General features: G+C 40.0%; 1 protein-coding gene across 1 annotated transcript in view; it reads left to right on the forward strand.

Annotated features, from left to right (window-relative positions):
- The window catches only part of LOC124785478 (probable Rho GTPase-activating protein CG5521), a 261,077-nt gene that overhangs the window by 23,779 nt on the left and 218,997 nt on the right, over positions 1-18,301 (forward strand). Inside the window, exons 3-5 of the mRNA XM_047254185.1 lie at positions 2,526-2,543; positions 6,878-7,049; positions 12,620-12,780. Coding sequence (XP_047110141.1) covers positions 2,526-2,543; positions 6,878-7,049; positions 12,620-12,780 — 351 coding nt within the window. The remainder of the gene's footprint in view (positions 1-2,525; positions 2,544-6,877; positions 7,050-12,619; positions 12,781-18,301) is intronic.

Below are 18,301 nucleotides of genomic sequence, written 5' to 3' on the forward strand. Positions count from 1 at the left end.
GGTGTACACCTAGGCTGCGGCTTTGCCTGACCTTTCACATGGCCCAAAGGACTCAGTTCACCCCGCAGCTCTCCGCTGTCACTTCATCTTCGAGGCCATGAAGTGATTTACACCAACAGCTCGATGGCTGATAGTCATGTCGGCTTTGCGTATGTCCATGGAGGATATATTGAACAGCATTCCTTGCCTGATGGCTGCAGTGTTTTCTCTGCAGAGCTGGTGGCTATATCCCGTGCTCTTGAGCACATCCAGTTATGCCCTGGGGAGTAGTTTCTTCTGTGTAATGACTCCTTGAGCAGCGTACAAGCTATCAACCAGTGCTACCCTCATCATCCCTTGGTAGCGACGATCCAGGAGTCCATTTATGCCCTGGATCGGTCTGGTCATTCAGTGGTGTTTGTGTGGACTCCAGGACATGTCGGAATCCCAGGCAATGAACTTGCTGACAGGCTGGCCAAACAGGCTACGCGGAAACCGCTTATGGAGATCGGCATTCCAATAACTGACCTGCATTCGTTCTTACGTCACCAGGTTTTTCAGCTTTGGGAGTTGGAATGCCATAGTCTCAGTACGCACAGCAAATGGCGTGCCACTTAGGAGACTACAAATGTGTGACAGTCCTCCATAAGGGCCTCTCCCAGGAACTCTGTGGTTCTCTGCCTGCTCCACATTGGCCACGCTTGGGTGACCCACGGCTGCCTCCTGTGCCATGAAAACCTGCCACAGTGTTGATGCAGTGTCTGGTTGACAGTGGCCCGTATTCTGGTGCACTGTCCCACTGTGACTGCCCTGTGATGAAATCTTCGGTTACTGGACTCATTGCTGCTAATTTTATCTGACAACGCCTCATCGGCTGATTTAGTTTTACATTTTATTCGTGAGGATGGGTTTTATCATTTTATCTAAATTTTAGCGCATGTCCTTTGTCCCTCTGTGTCCTCTACCCTAGTGCTTTTAGGGTGGAGGTTTTAATGTGTTGCAGAGTGGCTGGCTTCTCCTTTTTATTCTCTTGGTCAGCCAGCGTGGTTTGTTGTTTTAATCTCTTCTACCTGTTTCTTACGTTTCTGTGGTTTTCTTCTCCTCTTTTCCCCACTTAAGTGTTTGTTGGCCTTCCGCCGTTCTTGTGGTTTTTCCTTTATCTCCATTTTGTTTTGTCAGTCTTGCCTGTTTTAATCTCTCCCTTGTGGCATTGTTTTATTCGGAACAAGGGACCGATGACCTAGTTATTTGGTCCCTCCCCCTCCCCCCTCCCCATCTCCCCCCCCCCCCCCCCCCCCCTCTTTTAAACCAACTAACCAACCATCAACGGGCTGTGGTGACCTCTGTCAGTCCAATCGTTACCTCCACGCTGTATGTTGATGTCTCTTGCATTTGGTAGAGGTCCCACTCTGTAGCCCCGACTGAACACCAGGTCAAAGGTGCCATCTGATAGGTCTCTGCTGGACCCTTTCACAGCATTTTCAATTATCTCCTGCAAAAACATGGGTCCTCATTTTTGTCATCATACCATGGCCTATCATGATCCAAAACTACCTGGGTACACAGTGCTTGGATGTTGTTGCCAGTCCTGATTTTTGAGACTCCTCTTTGACAAGAAACTGATCTAGTTGTTCTATATTTGTCAGCTAAAAACTATCTACATGTGAAAGCTTAAAGCTTGTTGCTTCCTTGCCTTAGTCTCTTGGGATGCAGATTGTGCTACTTTCCATTGTTTCTACTGGGCTCTGGTCTAGTCCCACTTGGAACATGGTTGCCATGTTTGTCTTGGCAGTGTATCCATCTGTGAAACTGTTAAACCCATTCAGTCATCATGAAGTCTGACTGGACACTGGCACCTGCTGGACTAGTCCCATAGACTGTATCCTTACGGAAGTGGGTATTTTGAAGAGTCACTGATTGCATTTTTCTTGTTGATATGTGTACTTTTAACTCCGTGTGGGTTTTGTGTTTGCTGTACACAAGGACTATTTACTTCCAATGTTTCAGTCTGATGAAAATGTTGGCAACCAATATGTTTGATTTTACTATTTTACCTTCATAATCTTAACTATATGCCTTCTAAGCGGCAAACGACTGCTAGTAATTGTGTAAACACCTTATGTTGTTGTATGATAACTGCTGTTATGCATGGTCATCACAGAATTTGTTTAGAAGCTTATCTGAAGTGTTAGGAAAGCAAATTCTGCTGAATACCCATTTTGTTTATGTTTTCCTTTTATGGTATGAATATTTTACATGTTCTACACGTTTGTTAATTTCATGGTAATTATTTGCCTTAGCTTTTCTAATGAATGCAATCTGCTGGATAGAAAGTTCTTGAGCAAAATCCAAATGTCTGGATCAGTTCATTTGACAGTTGACAGCATAAGTCACTACTGCTGTCTAGTAATATTTTTGCCTTTTCTTATTTGCTGGTTTGTTGGAAAGCTGTTGAGACATTCTCATTTTGAGCTAAAATTAGAATAGTTGTAAATAACGTTATCTCATTGGTAATTAATTATGTTGTTCTACATTTACTTTTCCAGAGTTGTCTTTCCACTTAGGTGAGTACGTTACATTTTGAATATCTCAGCATGTTAGGTGAACATAATGTGTATGTAGCTTACGTTTATTTTCAGTTTCTCCAAGAAGGTTACATATTGCTTTTACTAGTAGTGCTTCATGGTAATCAGTGCTATTTACGTTTGATGTATTGCTTTGTTGGAGGTTTGAAATGGAATGGCATTTTTTTGGAATGTAGTTTGGCTTATTTTAAGTTGTTTGTCTAAAATGAAACGTGGTTTGCATGAAACATTTGGGCTATTAGACATAGAAACTATATGGTTGAATAATTGTAATATGAAACAGTTTAGTTGTCTTCATTGTTATCATTTTTCTCTAAAACGGTACAGAACGACATATGAGTATTAAATTGTATTTTTGGTTGTTTGTTAACTTCAATGAAGAACCAGCTTGTGAGTTCTGAAGCATGATTAGTTAGCAATGGTATAAATTTACAAGTAAAATGTAGTTTTTTTCCCTTATAAGACAACTCTGTAGCTGTAGCATTTGATTTTGTTTTTAATAAAATTACTTTTTATCTGTATACATTTTCTGATGTTAAGTAGTGATAGTGTAAATTATCTGTGGGCAAACATTAGCGCTCACTGCTTGCTGTGTTAAGAATACAGAATTCTTTTCCAGAAAATTCATTTTTTAGAAATACAAACCTTTGTCCTTGATTATTTAGCATATTAATAATCTATTTTAATATGCACAGGACAAGAATCATAAAATCACACTATTTTGACTCTTACCTGGTAATTTTCAAATTGGTGCATGTAGAGAACTTCCAGCCAAGAATAAATAAATAAATTTTAAAGCTCAGTGACAGTTGTAATATGAAAGGAACTGCTGTTAACTAACTTTACTACGATTCAGTCGTAGAAAATGAAAAGGGATTATCCTATTTTGTTATCATATCTTGCAAATGATCATCATGTCATTTATCTTGGTTATCAATGACATGTGGTACTCTGCATGTTCTAAAATAGTTATTCAGTGATACTATTGATACACTCGCATCATCATCACAGAGTCACTTTACATTTCAGAAACAATGGTACCATAAGGAAGATAGCTATCACTGAGACATGTTCAGACAATTTCATATTTATTCATTTAACAGCTGCAAAGGTTTTTTGCTTGAAAGAATCATAGTTTTTGTTGCTTCAAATCTGAATGCACCAACTACTTCTCGTTAAAAGTGCTGTGTCTGTACTGAAAGCTTGGCCACTATTCACTGATGACATTGCAGTGTGTGATGGACGAGTTAGCATAACACCCTCCCTCCCTCCCTCCCTCCCTCTCTTTCTTTCTCGACACAGCCATTTATGTTGACCATAAACACTTTAAGATCACATTATGAAGCAAAGATTGAACAGATATACTTTAAGATTACAGTATGAAGTAAAGGTAACAGTTTGCATCAAAGAAGAAATCATTCCCAGTGGAGTGCCTGATCCCACCTCTCTGGAACTCCCAACCAACAATGCAACCCTTGTTTTTCATTTACAGAAGAAAGTTAAATGGTTTGAATAACAATAAATATGAAATGCAAGTTTGTGTAAAAAAAAAAAAAAAAAAAAGGCCAGTTTTATCACTGCATGTAAATACTGACGTGTCCACCACTTTCTTTTCTAAGTTTAGCAAAAATGGGAGATGTGGTGGAAAATACAGGGAACAAAGAGAAGCGATTATTGTGTTGAGCACTGAATAATATGAGGAGCATCCAGTGAGTAGTGCAACAGTTTTTCCTCTGAAAGCACATTGGTTTTATTGAGGAGTCCAGTACACCATATTATTCCCTACTCTTCTGGATACAAACCCTATCAACATAATCTCTGTGTCAATGCCACGGCCTTATGCCACTTTACTGGGAGGGCCTGTATGTCTGCATGATACCACTCTACTGGTCGACTTGGTAGCCAACGTCTTGCTGCATCAATAATCTCCCTAACATCCATGTACTGTTTCCCGTGGAGTGCATTATTTGTGGGGCCAAACAGATGGAAGTTGGAAGGTGCGAGATGCAGGGTAGATGAGGAAAAACAGTCCATTTAAGCTTTGTGATGCCCTCATGGGTGTGCAGACTTTTGTGAGGCCTACCATCCTTGTGGAGAAGGATAAGTTTGTATTTTTGTGGCAATGGATATATTGAATTCATTGCAGAAGTCACAGCTTTATGCGGCCAGTTGGCATGCGAGAGATCAGACAGGTTTGCAAGACCTTGTTGTGATGACGACAGGTGTCTCGCTCAATGACTCTTCTTGCTTTTGTCTCCGTAGATATTCTGCAAGTGCCTACCAGTATCAGTGATGCTCTAGTTTTCTGCCAAAAGCAGCTCAATGACAGCTCTCTGCTTTGATCGCACCTCTGTTACAGATGCCATTTCGAGGCTGTGTATAGTGATACCATGTATTGTAACTTCTTGGAACTATAGCAGTTGAAGTGGAAGTATTCCACAATTTCCCACAACAAATTCTCCATTTTTTCAACCAAAATTGGCTGAAGAAAAAAAGTGTGTTATGTTACTTATTGATTGCCCTTTTTAGGTGAGCTATATTATCCAGTTACTCATAATTCATTTGCTTTTAGCCCTTTTTTGTTGTTGAGATTTATGTAATGCAGCCAAACTTTTAACACTGTATAAAAGTGTCCCATGTCAGTAATTCAGCACTTCATAGCATGTAAGTTGATAGTAGTTATGAAGTAAACAAAATGTTATCATGCGTTACCTGTTACTTTTACTCCTTTTTGTTGCCAGGCTTGTGTCAAAAGTCAGTTTGGTAATAAGTATCTACGTTTAAATGATGCATCTTTGAAGCTCAGTAATAGTTTTTGAAATAAGATCTCGTATTGATAACGCATGGCATTTAATTGTAAATAGATTTTAATTCTTTCATGCTTGGATGTAGTGGCACGCTTTGGTTTTGATTGTTTTCTGCCCCTCTTAATTTGTTTTGCTTTGCAATTGGCTGCTGTGGTATTCACCTGCTAAAAATGAAGAAAGTTGGTTAAACTTAGTTAATTCATAGAACCTTATTGAAATAGGTATGCCAGTTTCAAAATATATCAAAGCATCTTTTTCTACTTTCGAACAGTGCAATTATTGTAATCAACTTCTAACAAAACAGTGAAGATGTCAGTAGATAAGCACATAAACAAGAACTACATTGTGTGTGTGTGTGTGTGTGTGTGTGTGTGTGTGTGTGTGTGTGTGTGTGTGTGAGAGAGAGAGAGAGAGAGAGTATAAGTGTGCATGTGTCTTTAGAAATTGGGAGGAAACACAAGTTTAAGTGCACTTGTGTCTTTAGAAATTGGGAGGGAACACAAACATCTAAACTGAGCTGCTGTGCGAAAAGTTATTGTTTGTGATTACAGAGAGTGATTATCTTTACCCATTTTGTTGTTTGCATTGTATCCACGATGTTTTGGTTTCACATTAATTATTTACCAACTTTAAAGTATTATGTAACAGGAGGTGCAATTCTTCCCATATGTTAGGCATGTGTATTACAGGACAACTTTTGTGTATTTTTCAGTTTTTATGCTTGTTGATATCAAAATTTTGCCTGTTCCAAAACTGAGCATGCATTTGAGTTGGATCAAATAAATCTGTCAGAATTTCAAGTTATAATGATTAAGGTCATAGCTATGTGTAGGTCACACATCTGTTAAATATGTGATTTGAATTTGCTATTTCTTCATGTGTTGTTTGCTTAGCATATCACTTTTATATAGTTATACAAAACAACCATTTGGTTTATGTCAAGCCTGAAGGAAGAAGTAGAGCTTGATTGTACTGAATGGACAGCCCCAGTATTTGCATGGAATGATATAAGAAAATCCTGGATAAAAGGAATCAGAATGTCTAATAGCATGCCTACATTCTCATTTATCAGTAATATCTTCTGGTAATGGCAAGACCCATTGCTTCTGAAATATTTTCCCATGATTGTTGCTGAGGTAACTCAAGCAATAGTTGCATGATCCTATTTTTGGAATTAACAAGGACTGAAAAGTTCGGTTATGGCTTTGGTGTTGTAATATTGCCAACTCAATTTTATCATGACTTTATTATGGTGAAACTCGATTTTTAAGCAAAGATAGTTCCAAAAAAAGGGCCTGCTGCTTCTTAATTAATATTTTGTATGTAGCCTGAAGAAATGTTGTACATAAATGAATTCTTTATTTTTGTGTGTGTTCATTACAGAGTGCCAAATCATCATCATTATTATTATTATTACTATTATTATGAACAAAATACGTCATCCATGACTAACATTTTAAGCTTCTATACCTGATCTGAGACAAACACTACATTGTTTGTAAACAGTTCACAAGGCTCACAGAGAGGAACTGGAATTCGTGCTGTTGATACTGGAGAAAGTGCTGGTGCTGCTACCTGAACTCATCTCAGGACGATGGCAACTACACAGCCTCACGCGCATCCTTAGTAAACTCCTGCATCCTGGAAATTCTTACAAATTGCGCAGAGAAGCAATCAGGTGATGCTAAGGGATTTATTGTATTCACTACTTATATTTTTTAAATGTTACGATATTGGTGACTGTCATCACTAAATTAAAGTGAACCACCACATTATTTTTCTCCTCACCATTTTTGTAATGAGAAAAACATTGACTCTTCAAGCTTTCCCGGCGGATATGTTGTAAATAGTCTTCACGGAATTGCCGCCGGATGACATTGTGCAAATTCCACACTATTTCCTCGGAGCAACTGTCAGACATCTTCAAGTGGTACAACCTTGCTGGTAGCTAGGTATGACAGACGATATCCACTCATCAATACCCTGTATATAAAACACACACGCAAAGAATGTGCACGTATGGAAATCATGCATGGACAATGATTAGCAGATAGATGGCGTCATCCTGAAATCCCCTCTGCCTAAAATCGCAGAGCGGTCCTCCTTCGTGTGAGCTGTATGCTATGTTTATGAACAATGCTGCCAGACATCACTCATGAAAAGACTATACTAGACCAATGTTATGATGGGTCTGTTATCGAAATATCTTAATTTTCTCGTCGTGATTTAATAGCAACCAACACAAAGTTCCAGACTGTACCCAGTTGAAATCCTGCATCCCTGTAGATTAGATTATCAGCTGTACTCATATGTATTGTGTCCATAACACCACAGTCCCAGAAGATGATGCCAAGAATAAAACTTCTGTCTTTTCATAAATCATGTGATGTCCTGTATTTAGACAGTGTTCCAAAATTGCCGACTTTTCCAATTGACGTAGGCGTGTATGATGTCGATGTCCATTGCAGTATTCTTGTACTGTGCGACTTGTGTGGCCTATATATGCTGCCCCACATTGACAAGAATCTTATACACACAACATTTCCTCAGGCCAAGATCATCCTTTGCAGGAAAAGCACTACAGTCAGCTAGTCTCAAACCCTCTTGTTTTCTGCGGTATGTGGATGATACATTTGTGGTGTGGCCACGTGGACTTGATACTCTACCTACATTTCTTCAGCATTTAAATTCGCTCCATCTGAATATAAACTTTACAATGGAAGTGGAAAAAGATGGTACTTTACCTTTTTTTGATGTTTTGGTATGAAGGAATCTCTGAACACAGCGTCTACCGCAAGCCAATGCATACAGATCTGTATCTGCAGGCAACAAGCCGCCATCTTCCTGCACAATGCAGTAGTGCATTAAGTACATTAGTTCATAGAGCACATGTGGTATCTGATCTTGGAAGCCTGTCTAGTGAAATACAACATATAAAGACAGTGTTCTGACAAAACGGTTATTCTGAGAGACAGATACGTAATGCGTTCAGGCCCAAGTGAGTTCAATCTATGGAGCAGAATGAAGATACAAAGATACCCACCACTTTTCCATGTTTTGGTGTCATGTTGTCAAGAACCTGAAGAGTCCTCAGAAGATACGACATTAAGTGTGTTTTTTTACCATCTGCAAAATTGTGGAAGCTGTTGGGTTCGGCTAAGGATGATCTTGGCCTGAGGAACTGTTGTGTGTACAAGATTCCTTGTCAATGTGGGGCTCTGTATATAGGCCACACATGTCACACAGCACGAGAATGCTGTGATGGACATCAGTGTCATACAGCCCTACGTCAACCAGAAAAGTCGGCAATTGCGGAACACTGTCTGAATACAGAACATTGAATGATTTATGAAAAGACAGAAGTCTGTCCCTGACATATCTCTCCGGGATTGCGTCATTAAGGAAGCAATACATATCCGTACAGCCAATAATCTCATCAACAGGGATGCAGGATTTCAACTGAGTGTAGCTCTGAAAACCTGCATTGGCTGCTATTAAATCACGATGAGAAAATTAAGATTTTTTTTTATAACAGACCCTTCACAACATTTAGTGAGTGACATCTGACCGCACTGAGGACCACTCTGCGATTTTAGGCAGGGGGCATTTTAGTATGACGCCACCTATCTGCAAATCATTGCACATGCATGATTTCCGCACCTGCACATTTTTCGTTCGCGTGTTCTATATACAGGGCATTGATGTGTGGATACCGTCTGTCATACCTAGCTGCCAGCAAGATTGTACCACCTGAAGGTGTTGGAGAGATTCTCCAAGGAAATATTGTGGAATTTGCGCAACGACATTTGGCAGCAGTTACCTGAAGACTATTTACGAGAAAAAGATTCCAGAATTTCTGATGTGTTACTGTTCACTTCTTTGAATTTGTCTGTTTCACTTTTCATTTACATGAAGTGATGTCACAAATGTGCGCTTACTATGATTATTAATTTTCATGAGTTTTTACTTTTTTCATTTTCTTGTAATTGGTAGTCTCAAAGTAGACATTAGAGATACCTCAAAATACTATGTGCACAGCGATCAACTATACTTGTAATTTATTTTATATTTCTGCCTTGTTTTAAGTAAATATTTTAGCTATCCTATATCCTGTACTTCTGTATGTTATAAGATGTAAAAATCGGATAAACAAATAAATAAATCCAAAATGAGATTTTTCACTCTGCAGCGGAGTGTGCGCTGATATGAAACTTCCTGGCAGATTAAAACTGTGCGCCAGACAGAGACTCGAACTCGGGACCTTTGCCTTTCGCAGGCAATTTCTCTACCAACTGAGCTACCCAAACACGACTCACGCCCCGTCCTCACAGCTTTACTTCTGCCAGTACCTCGTCTCCTACCTTCCAAACTTAACAGAAGCTCTCCTGTGAACGTTGCAGAACTAGCACTCCTGAAAGACAGGATAAAGCTGTGAGGACGGGGCGTGAGTCATGCTTGGGTAGCTCAGTTGGTAGAGCACTTGCCCGCGAAATACAAAGGTCCCGAGTTCGAGTCTCGGTCCGGCACACAGTTTTAATCTGCCAGGAAGTTTCAAATAAATAAATGACTAAATCTCTTTTGGTTATTTGACTGTGTAATTAAGAAACACTAAAACAACTACAAAAATGGCATTTTGACTATCTTTGCACTGTCTTCCCCCCCCCCCCCCCCTCCCCTCCCCTCTCCTGAAATCAAGTGGTAGCAGACATATTTTGATATGCCATTGGACAAATTGAAATTAAGATGTCAGAGAAGGGGAGGCCATATGGTATGCTATTACCTTTGCTACCCTAACAGGTGACAGTCAGACAACAGAAAATCAGTAGCTTGTATCTGAGGGCAGCATTTTTCCTGCAGCAAGATGATAATGCCACATAGCAGTTCTCTCATAGGCACTTATTTATGCTGTTGTGCCCCAGTGTTGTGGAGCCGCTTGCTGACTGGTGGAATTCAGATTGCTGGTAACCAGGCCATCAGCAACTTTCATCCATTCTCCTTGCTCATGCTAATGGGGTGTTTAATTACTTTAACAGCCTCACTTAATTTTCACTGCTACCGTATGGCTGCCGAGCAAGTGCACAGCCTTCATGATATTGTTAGACTGGTCACAGCCCAGGTGACAGTCAACTTTTGCTGATTTTTCTTTGTCACTTCAGTAGCACTTAGTATTAATGCTTCAACACACAAGTGCTAATTGATTTCATTCAAACTGACGCTGGCTGTGGATACCTGTTCACAAATAAATGCTATTTTCTCTCCATTTCCTTTGTTGTTTCTAACTATTTTCAAGGTAACTTTCTCAGCATTGTTACTGTAAAAGTGAAATGCTCTTCCTGTTGGTTCAAAGTTTCTTGACATTCCAAGTTGTGGAATTGTGATTCCTTCATTTCACTTTCTCAAATTCCCATATGATAATCTCATTGCTCTTATTCTTCTTGTCCTCAAAAGGAGGAGCCTCTGCTTATGAGTGTGATTCTTGTACAGAACTACTTATGTTGTCTACTTTCACGCATTTATTATTTGAGTTGATGTAAACATGTGATATGTCTTAATGAGGTGGTGCATTGGTTAACTTAGTGGACTTTGATTTGGGAGAAAAATGATTCAAGTCCCCATCCTGCCATCCAGATTTAGCTTTTCCTTGATTTTCCTACATCAGTTAAGGCAAATACCAGGATGATTCCATTGTAAAGGCCAAGGCCAATTTCTTCCTCCATTCTTCTGTAACTCGAGCTTTTGCTCCATCTCTTAATGACCTCATCCTAATTTGACAGTAGATAAGTTCACTGCTTCACAAAATTTTGTATCCTTTTTATGTCCTGTACAGATGGCTGAAATTCGTTTCTCTTATGGATGCTCAGCAGAATTCTTTGAAAATTATTGTTTTGTGAAAAGATGTTTGCATCTACGGAAGTTAATATGTACAGGGTGACACAGAAAAACGGGAACATGTCCACAATCCAATAAAATTAGAAATGATGCAGGAAAGAAATTGCATTCATAGTAAATGAAACCTTAAAACTTTGCCATTTACAAAATATTGATGGCATTTATCATTTTTAAAAAATTACGTCCTTTAGAGGAGCCGTCGTGTACGAATACATTCGTGAAATCTGTTGTTGAGATTCCTCATTGACCACTACAAAATCTCAGCCAGCATACTGTGAATCGCATCCCGAATTCTCTGTTTTGACTCATCCAGGGTTTTTGGTTGAGTTGTGTAGACTTAGCTTGTTCAATGCAGGTGTAACAAAAGTTCGTAACATCTCCACGTAACGATTGGCATTGACAGTTACGGTGTTTCCCTGTTCATTTCTGAAAAAATACGGTCCGATAATCCCATGTGGTGAAACACCATTTCATACTGTCACTTTACTAGCATTAAAGGGCGCTCATGAACGTAATTAGGATTTTTGTTTGCCCAGTAATGGTAGTTCTGTTTATTCACATAACCTGTGAGATGAAAATGTGCCTCATCTGACATCAACAACTTGTTTAGAAATTCAGTGTCATTGTTTAGTTTTGTTATAATTTGTTGACAGAATCATAAATGTAACTGGTAATTGTTGTCCTTCAACTGTTGCACTATCTGTAGTTTGTACAGATCAGATTTTAAATCAAGATGAAGAATTCTACGAACACACTCCCAGGACATTCCAACCACTGCTGCTTGCTTATGAAGCCATGGGCTCCGTAAGACAGACTCATGTACAACATCAATGTTTGCTGGAGAACGCACACTTCTTGGTTGTCCTGTTGGCCTCTTCTTGAGGACAGATCCAGTCTCTTCAAAGCTATTAATCTAACATTTTACTGCGCATTTCGACAAAATGGCATCATGATGTCCTAAATTATAAAAATGTCGAAACTCCCTCTGCACCGCCACCAAACTATCATAATTTTTATAAATCGTTTTTGTGCCTAACATATGCTGTTGTCCATTCCACTGATCCACAATTACTGAAGTGGCAGACTGTTTACTCTCTGTCACAAACCCGCTGTGCTGCCACCTACCCATGACTGCCACTACTCATTTCAAACATTCCCGTTATTCTTTGTCACCCTGTATTTTCTCAGTGTGGAGGTAATTTTTAATTTCAAATGTAGATATATTTTAGATGACAGTGTTGGATGGTTGTAATGTTTTTAGTCTGTAAAACTGTATGGTTACTTTGATTCATGAATTTCTGTGAAGTCGTATGTTGTGGTTCGAGTGTTGCTAACAACTGTTGCTTCAAATATTGACAGGTATTTTCTCTTATGGTATCAAGCACTGGGTGATAATGCACCTGACAGTCTGCATGCCATTTTTGCAACATTAGTACCTGGTTTCCCATCACCATTCCCAGGGATGGGGCTTCCTGCATTAAGCCACAACTCTGCTTCTGTGTTTCATGATGCAACTGCAGGTATTTATAATTTAAACATGCTTTTTAAGAACTTCTTTTTGTTGTAACCAAAACTTTTTGATATCAACATTGTACTGTAAAATTAAGTTGGTAACTATGAAATATAATTATTTACTATTTACAATATAATAGAAAGTGTGTGTGTGTGTGTGTGTGTGTGTGTGTGTGTGTGTGTGTGTGTGTGTGTGTGTGTGTGTGTGTGCTGGACAGAAATTCATGTATTTTATATTGTGCTGATATGTTGTTTTTAATTGTCCCTTCATTTTCACTCAGGCTACTCTAGTCGGTAGTCTGTCTTCGTGACTGGGGTTGCTAATGCACGCTTGTGTGGTGGTGCTTGACCCAGGGGTAAGCCGGTTCGAACCCTAGTGGTGAAAAACATTTTCACTGCAAGTATTTGGCCAGCAAGGAGAAGAAAGGTGGTGATGTAACATTCCTGATCAACAGACTTTGTGCAAATGTCCAGGTTTAAATACTAAACCTCTCCGCATTGTCTCATTAAGTGAGAGCATGTGACACGTTGCTGGCGATCAGTCCAACGGGTGTGGACGTTAAACTTAGTGGCCACCTTGGTGCTTAAAACTACTACAGATTCCACTCAGGTCTGGTCAGGATTGATGTTACTTCACCAATCACCGGTATTCACATATCTGTAATCTTTCTGCTGGTTATCAATACCTATCCAAGCACCACCTGCTCCATTACTCCGCCCCCAGCTGCAGATAGAACTATTTTTCATTTTCATTTTAGCTAAATTTATTTTACTCTGAGAGCTAGACTGACATACAGATCAGAAGTATGACCTTGAGGTTGTCTTCATCAGTCCTGTGTAGGCTTAGTTGTTTTTTTGCAGCTCCACATTTGATAACTTTGCATAGGATTCAGTTTCACAGACTTCTTTGCTATTTGCACACACATTGACCCTAATTTGACTTCAAATTCTCTGAAATCATCCATACTGACATATGACATAATACAGAGTGCCAAGCATCATGTTCTATTCAGTTTGTAGTAAGATGCCAACGACTTAACAATGAACAGAGCATCAGCCATTAGCTAGGATAGACATCTATCCAGATTACACTCCCTGCTCCTTCCAGAATACTATCATTTGATTTGAGCTTGTGGGAGCATGATCACAGTTTATCATTGATGTCAGTCTCTATCATCATCATCCCACAGCAACTTATCATCAGCTGTGGCATCCATGGTAAGTGGAACCCATCAAGCTCCATTTATGGCACTTTATATCAGCTATAATGAAATGCAAACCCAGGAAATGCAAACAGAGGATAGCATTGTAACTATTGCTTATGTGAGGGGGTACTTCAAACAAAAACTGGAATACATGGTGCCATGGGGTGAAAGTAACCATTGCTAGTCCAAACTAGATCACAATTTCCCCGTATTCCTTTTAACATTCAGTGAGATGGACACATATTGCATGACCTGAGGAACCTATGGCTACCAACTGACACCTGTGCTCCTGTGTCTAATAAAAATTTTGCTCCTATGACCCTCCTATGCTGCAGGTTACACAAAATTCTGCTACGGACACTTGCACACTTGTGATCAGTGAGTGTATTTACCTGGAGTGGTGACAGCATTTCCTAACCTATTTACAAAGTGTGTTCAGAAAGTATCAAATGTTTGTTTGGCAGACGTACATTTTTGGATTTGGAGGTACAGAACCCAAATTGTCCTCATATTGTCTTCTTAGTAATGTGCACACTTGTCCCAGCACTCCCACCAAATTCGAAGCACTTCTGGAACACGTATTTTGAAATGGTGATCAGCTGAGCCGTTACATTCCACAAGTCTTCTCTTGACTCGTGTTCTTTCAGGGGCAGTTTCATTGTGGGAAATAACCAAAAGTCAATTGCAGCCTTGTTGGAAGGGTAGGGAGCCTGACTAACCACAGAAATTTTGTGTTTACTGAGGGAAGTTTGAACCAGGTACCTAGGATGGGCAGATGTGTTATCCTGATGGAACTGTCAAGTTTTGCTGCCTGCAGATGTGGTTGTTTGCAACACACAGCATTAAGGAGGTGACAGAAGACATTTTGGCGATGTTTCTGTATGATGGTTTATCCTCTTGGTGCATGCTTGTGATGCACCACCCTATGAGAATAAAGGAAATGACCTTGACATTGCTGTGGACCTGCTGTGCCTTGGGGATGTTTGATGTTCCCCTATGTGATGACAGCATCTTGGTTTGTAGGTCAGATGTATAAACCTGTGTCTCATCACTTGTGATCATAGTTCTCATGAAGTTGGGGTTACTGCTTCCTTTGCAAGCTCTCATACTGTCATACAGTGCTCTTCCATGATCAGATTACTCAACTTCTCACTGACACTGTAATTGCGACTTATTAAAGGCCTGCCTGAATGTTGTTCATTGTCTTCTGCTGTGCAGCCATCTTTGAAACAGCTGTTCATCGCCTTTATACATTAGTTGCTCATGGCAGCATACCCTAATGCCTGTTGTATCTTTCAAATGGTTTCTGCTTGGATATTGCCAAGCTTTCGGCAAAATTTGCTCAATTTGATCTGACATTTTGCAACTTACAGCAATGTGACAAGTGCTTGCTACACACCCAGGCATGTAGGCTGACTTTTTGAACACACCTTGCAACAGGTGCCTGCACTGCTACATGATCTACCATGTGTAGACATTCACTGTTGTCAAATTCTCTTCCATGGTGGTTCACCTGACCACAATTTCCACATGGTGGCATAATGCTATCTTGACGTACGAGCTCTGTTCAAAACGTTTTGGAACTTTGTTCACAAAATTTTTCTGCACTTACCTTTTACTTATTGTGTACGGTCTCCTTCGAAATACTCTCCCCAACAATTGATACACTGCCCCCAATGCCATTTGCAGTTTTTGCAATTTTGAAAGCAGTCTTGGTACGCCTCTTGCTGTATTGTGCAAAGCATCATCTTGCGAATTTTCTTTTATATCATCTGTCGTTGCAGATCTTTGTCATTTCAACATGATTTTCAACTTTGGAAATAAAAAACAAATAAAAGAAATGTCTGCAGGGACCAGGTCAGAAGAATAAAAAGGATGAGGCAGCACAGTGATTTCATTTTTTATGTAATAGTCACGCACCAACAAGGATGAATGAGCGGATGCTTTATCGCAATGCAAGAGCCATAAATTGTCTCACAACATTTCATGCAATTTCCTTCTCATGTTTTCTCTCAGGTGTCACAACACAGGCAATTAACAATTTGGCCCTGTGGCACAAATTCGTGAAAACTTTCAGCATGGCTTTGACATTTGACCTGACCTGATGAGCTATTTTTGGTCTGGGAGAACCATTCACTACTCATTGTGAAAATTGAGCCCCCTGACGCATTGTGGAGATTGAGCCTTGCCCTCAACTTCATAACTGTAGACCCACATCTCATAACTAGTTATGATTCTCTCAAGGAACATCTCGTTCTCATTTGCGTGATCCAAAAGCTCTTCACAGATTGCGAGGCGAGTGTCTTTCTAGTCTTGACTCATGAGCCATTGGATGAACTTGGTGGCAACACGAAGCATTGCAAGATGCTGTGTCAGGATTTCGTGACATGATCCAACTGAAATCATGCATTCTTCTGCAATCACTCGGCTAGTTAATCTTTGATTGGCATACACAGTTTCATTGATGCTTCTGACATGAGCTTCGTTGGTAGATTTTGAAGGGCGTCCTGAACGAGGGTCATCTTTAACTTCCATCTGGCCATTTTTAAACCATGTGAACCATTAGTAACACCAATTAAGGCTAAAGCACTCATCACCATAGGCTTCCTGTGTCATTTGGTGTGTGTCTGTAAAGGTCTGTTTGAGTTTCACACAAAATTTAATGCAAACGCATTGCTTGTCTAACTGCTATCTCAAAATTCGCAAAGTGTGCGACACAATGTTCTACCCAATACAGTACTGAACAATAACTTACAGACATACAACAGTGAAACTTGCAGCAGTTACACATTAAACACAGACATTTGCAGGGATGCCTACTGCATTTTGCTTGAAACATCATTGGTGTGAAATTGCAAATGTTCCGGAATGTTTTGAACAGACCTTGTATGCAACCATGGTGCTGACATTGGTCATCCGATCTGAATGTGTTCCTCTGTTATTGTGACTGCATGTGAAATCCTGTAAGGGGCTTCAAAAAGTAACACATTATTACTCCAGGCCAAGTAACTTCCGTTGAAGGCTGCACTACACTTTAAAATGACATAGTTGTCTGACACTATCAACATGGCCACCAAGTTTCTGTAAACAACAGTCAGAACATTCGTCCGATTTTTTAATGATAGAAATCCGCTCCTTGTTCACAGAGCCATTCGAGCTCACCTCCCCATGTATGCTGAGGAATTAGGTACCTCTTCGTTTCGAGCCAAAGGGCCAAATTACCACTGATGTGGTGGGAAGTCCTTGTTTTGAGTAGGTGGCTTGATGGCGGATATCTGATGCTGTGAAAGAACCTAAGTTGTTAGTGGCCTTGTGCTTCATCAGTATCTTCAGACAGACTGGAATGTTTCAGTTCAGATTGTTACAACCCTAAGACTCCTTGGCCATGCCGCGAGAGGAAAACAGAGGCATGTGAAGTGAAGAAACTTATTGCCTTCAGTTTCCTGTTTGCTCCAATCACATGAAGGGCCCTTTCTATTTGCTAAGCCAGTGTCCTCTATGGATAATATTGGAAATGTATATGAAGAAATCTCTTCCCGTAGTAAATTATGAAATTGTCCTATCTTAATTAAAATGTCAAATACTACCCAGTCTCAGGTATTACTCTTTGGGTGGGAACACCACCACCACCACCACCACCACCAACAACAACAACAACAACTTAGGGATGTACCTGTTACCGTAGCAACTGATAATAGCCTAAATGTGGTATAGGGTTAATTTTTCACCAGGATTTAATGCTGCAGCTGGATGAAGAACTACATGAATACTTGGGAGAAGCTAGGACTCCACTTCATTAAGGCCTGCCAGACAGCAAGATTGAAACTGCAGCATTCATCCTCACATTTTACAGGACTTGCTCCCTGGGAAGATCAAAATCATGTTTTACCATTGTAATCTGAAGCTATATTTTGCAGTGCTCTGAATGCAATGCTTCAAGCACACTTCTTTTTGGTGGTCTTTCAACTCGATTTGTGGAAATTGTGGCCATCCGCTCCCTGAAAACTCACCAGGTGACCTACCACCTTTGTGTGTCAATAGTGGGAGCGATCACTCTCCATGATCCCTGAAGAGTGTTGACATAATTACGGAACACAAACTCAGGAACGTAAGGTCTCTGAATGCTTCTCATATTTTGAAGGCTGGAAAAGTATGTTTGACAATATCCTCTCTCTCTGTGATATACCATTGCCACCACTGTGGCCAGTTCATCGACAGTACGTCATGTATTTACTCCCATGGTAGTTATGCAAGTAGTCAGACTGTTGGGGAGACGGACCCTTCCCTCTTGCAGCTCCTGTTGTGCCATTTTTTAGGACCCCCC

Source organism: Schistocerca piceifrons, chromosome 1 (genome assembly GCF_021461385.2).
Source record: "Schistocerca piceifrons isolate TAMUIC-IGC-003096 chromosome 1, iqSchPice1.1, whole genome shotgun sequence".
Classification (NCBI taxonomy): domain Eukaryota; kingdom Metazoa; phylum Arthropoda; class Insecta; order Orthoptera; family Acrididae; genus Schistocerca; species Schistocerca piceifrons.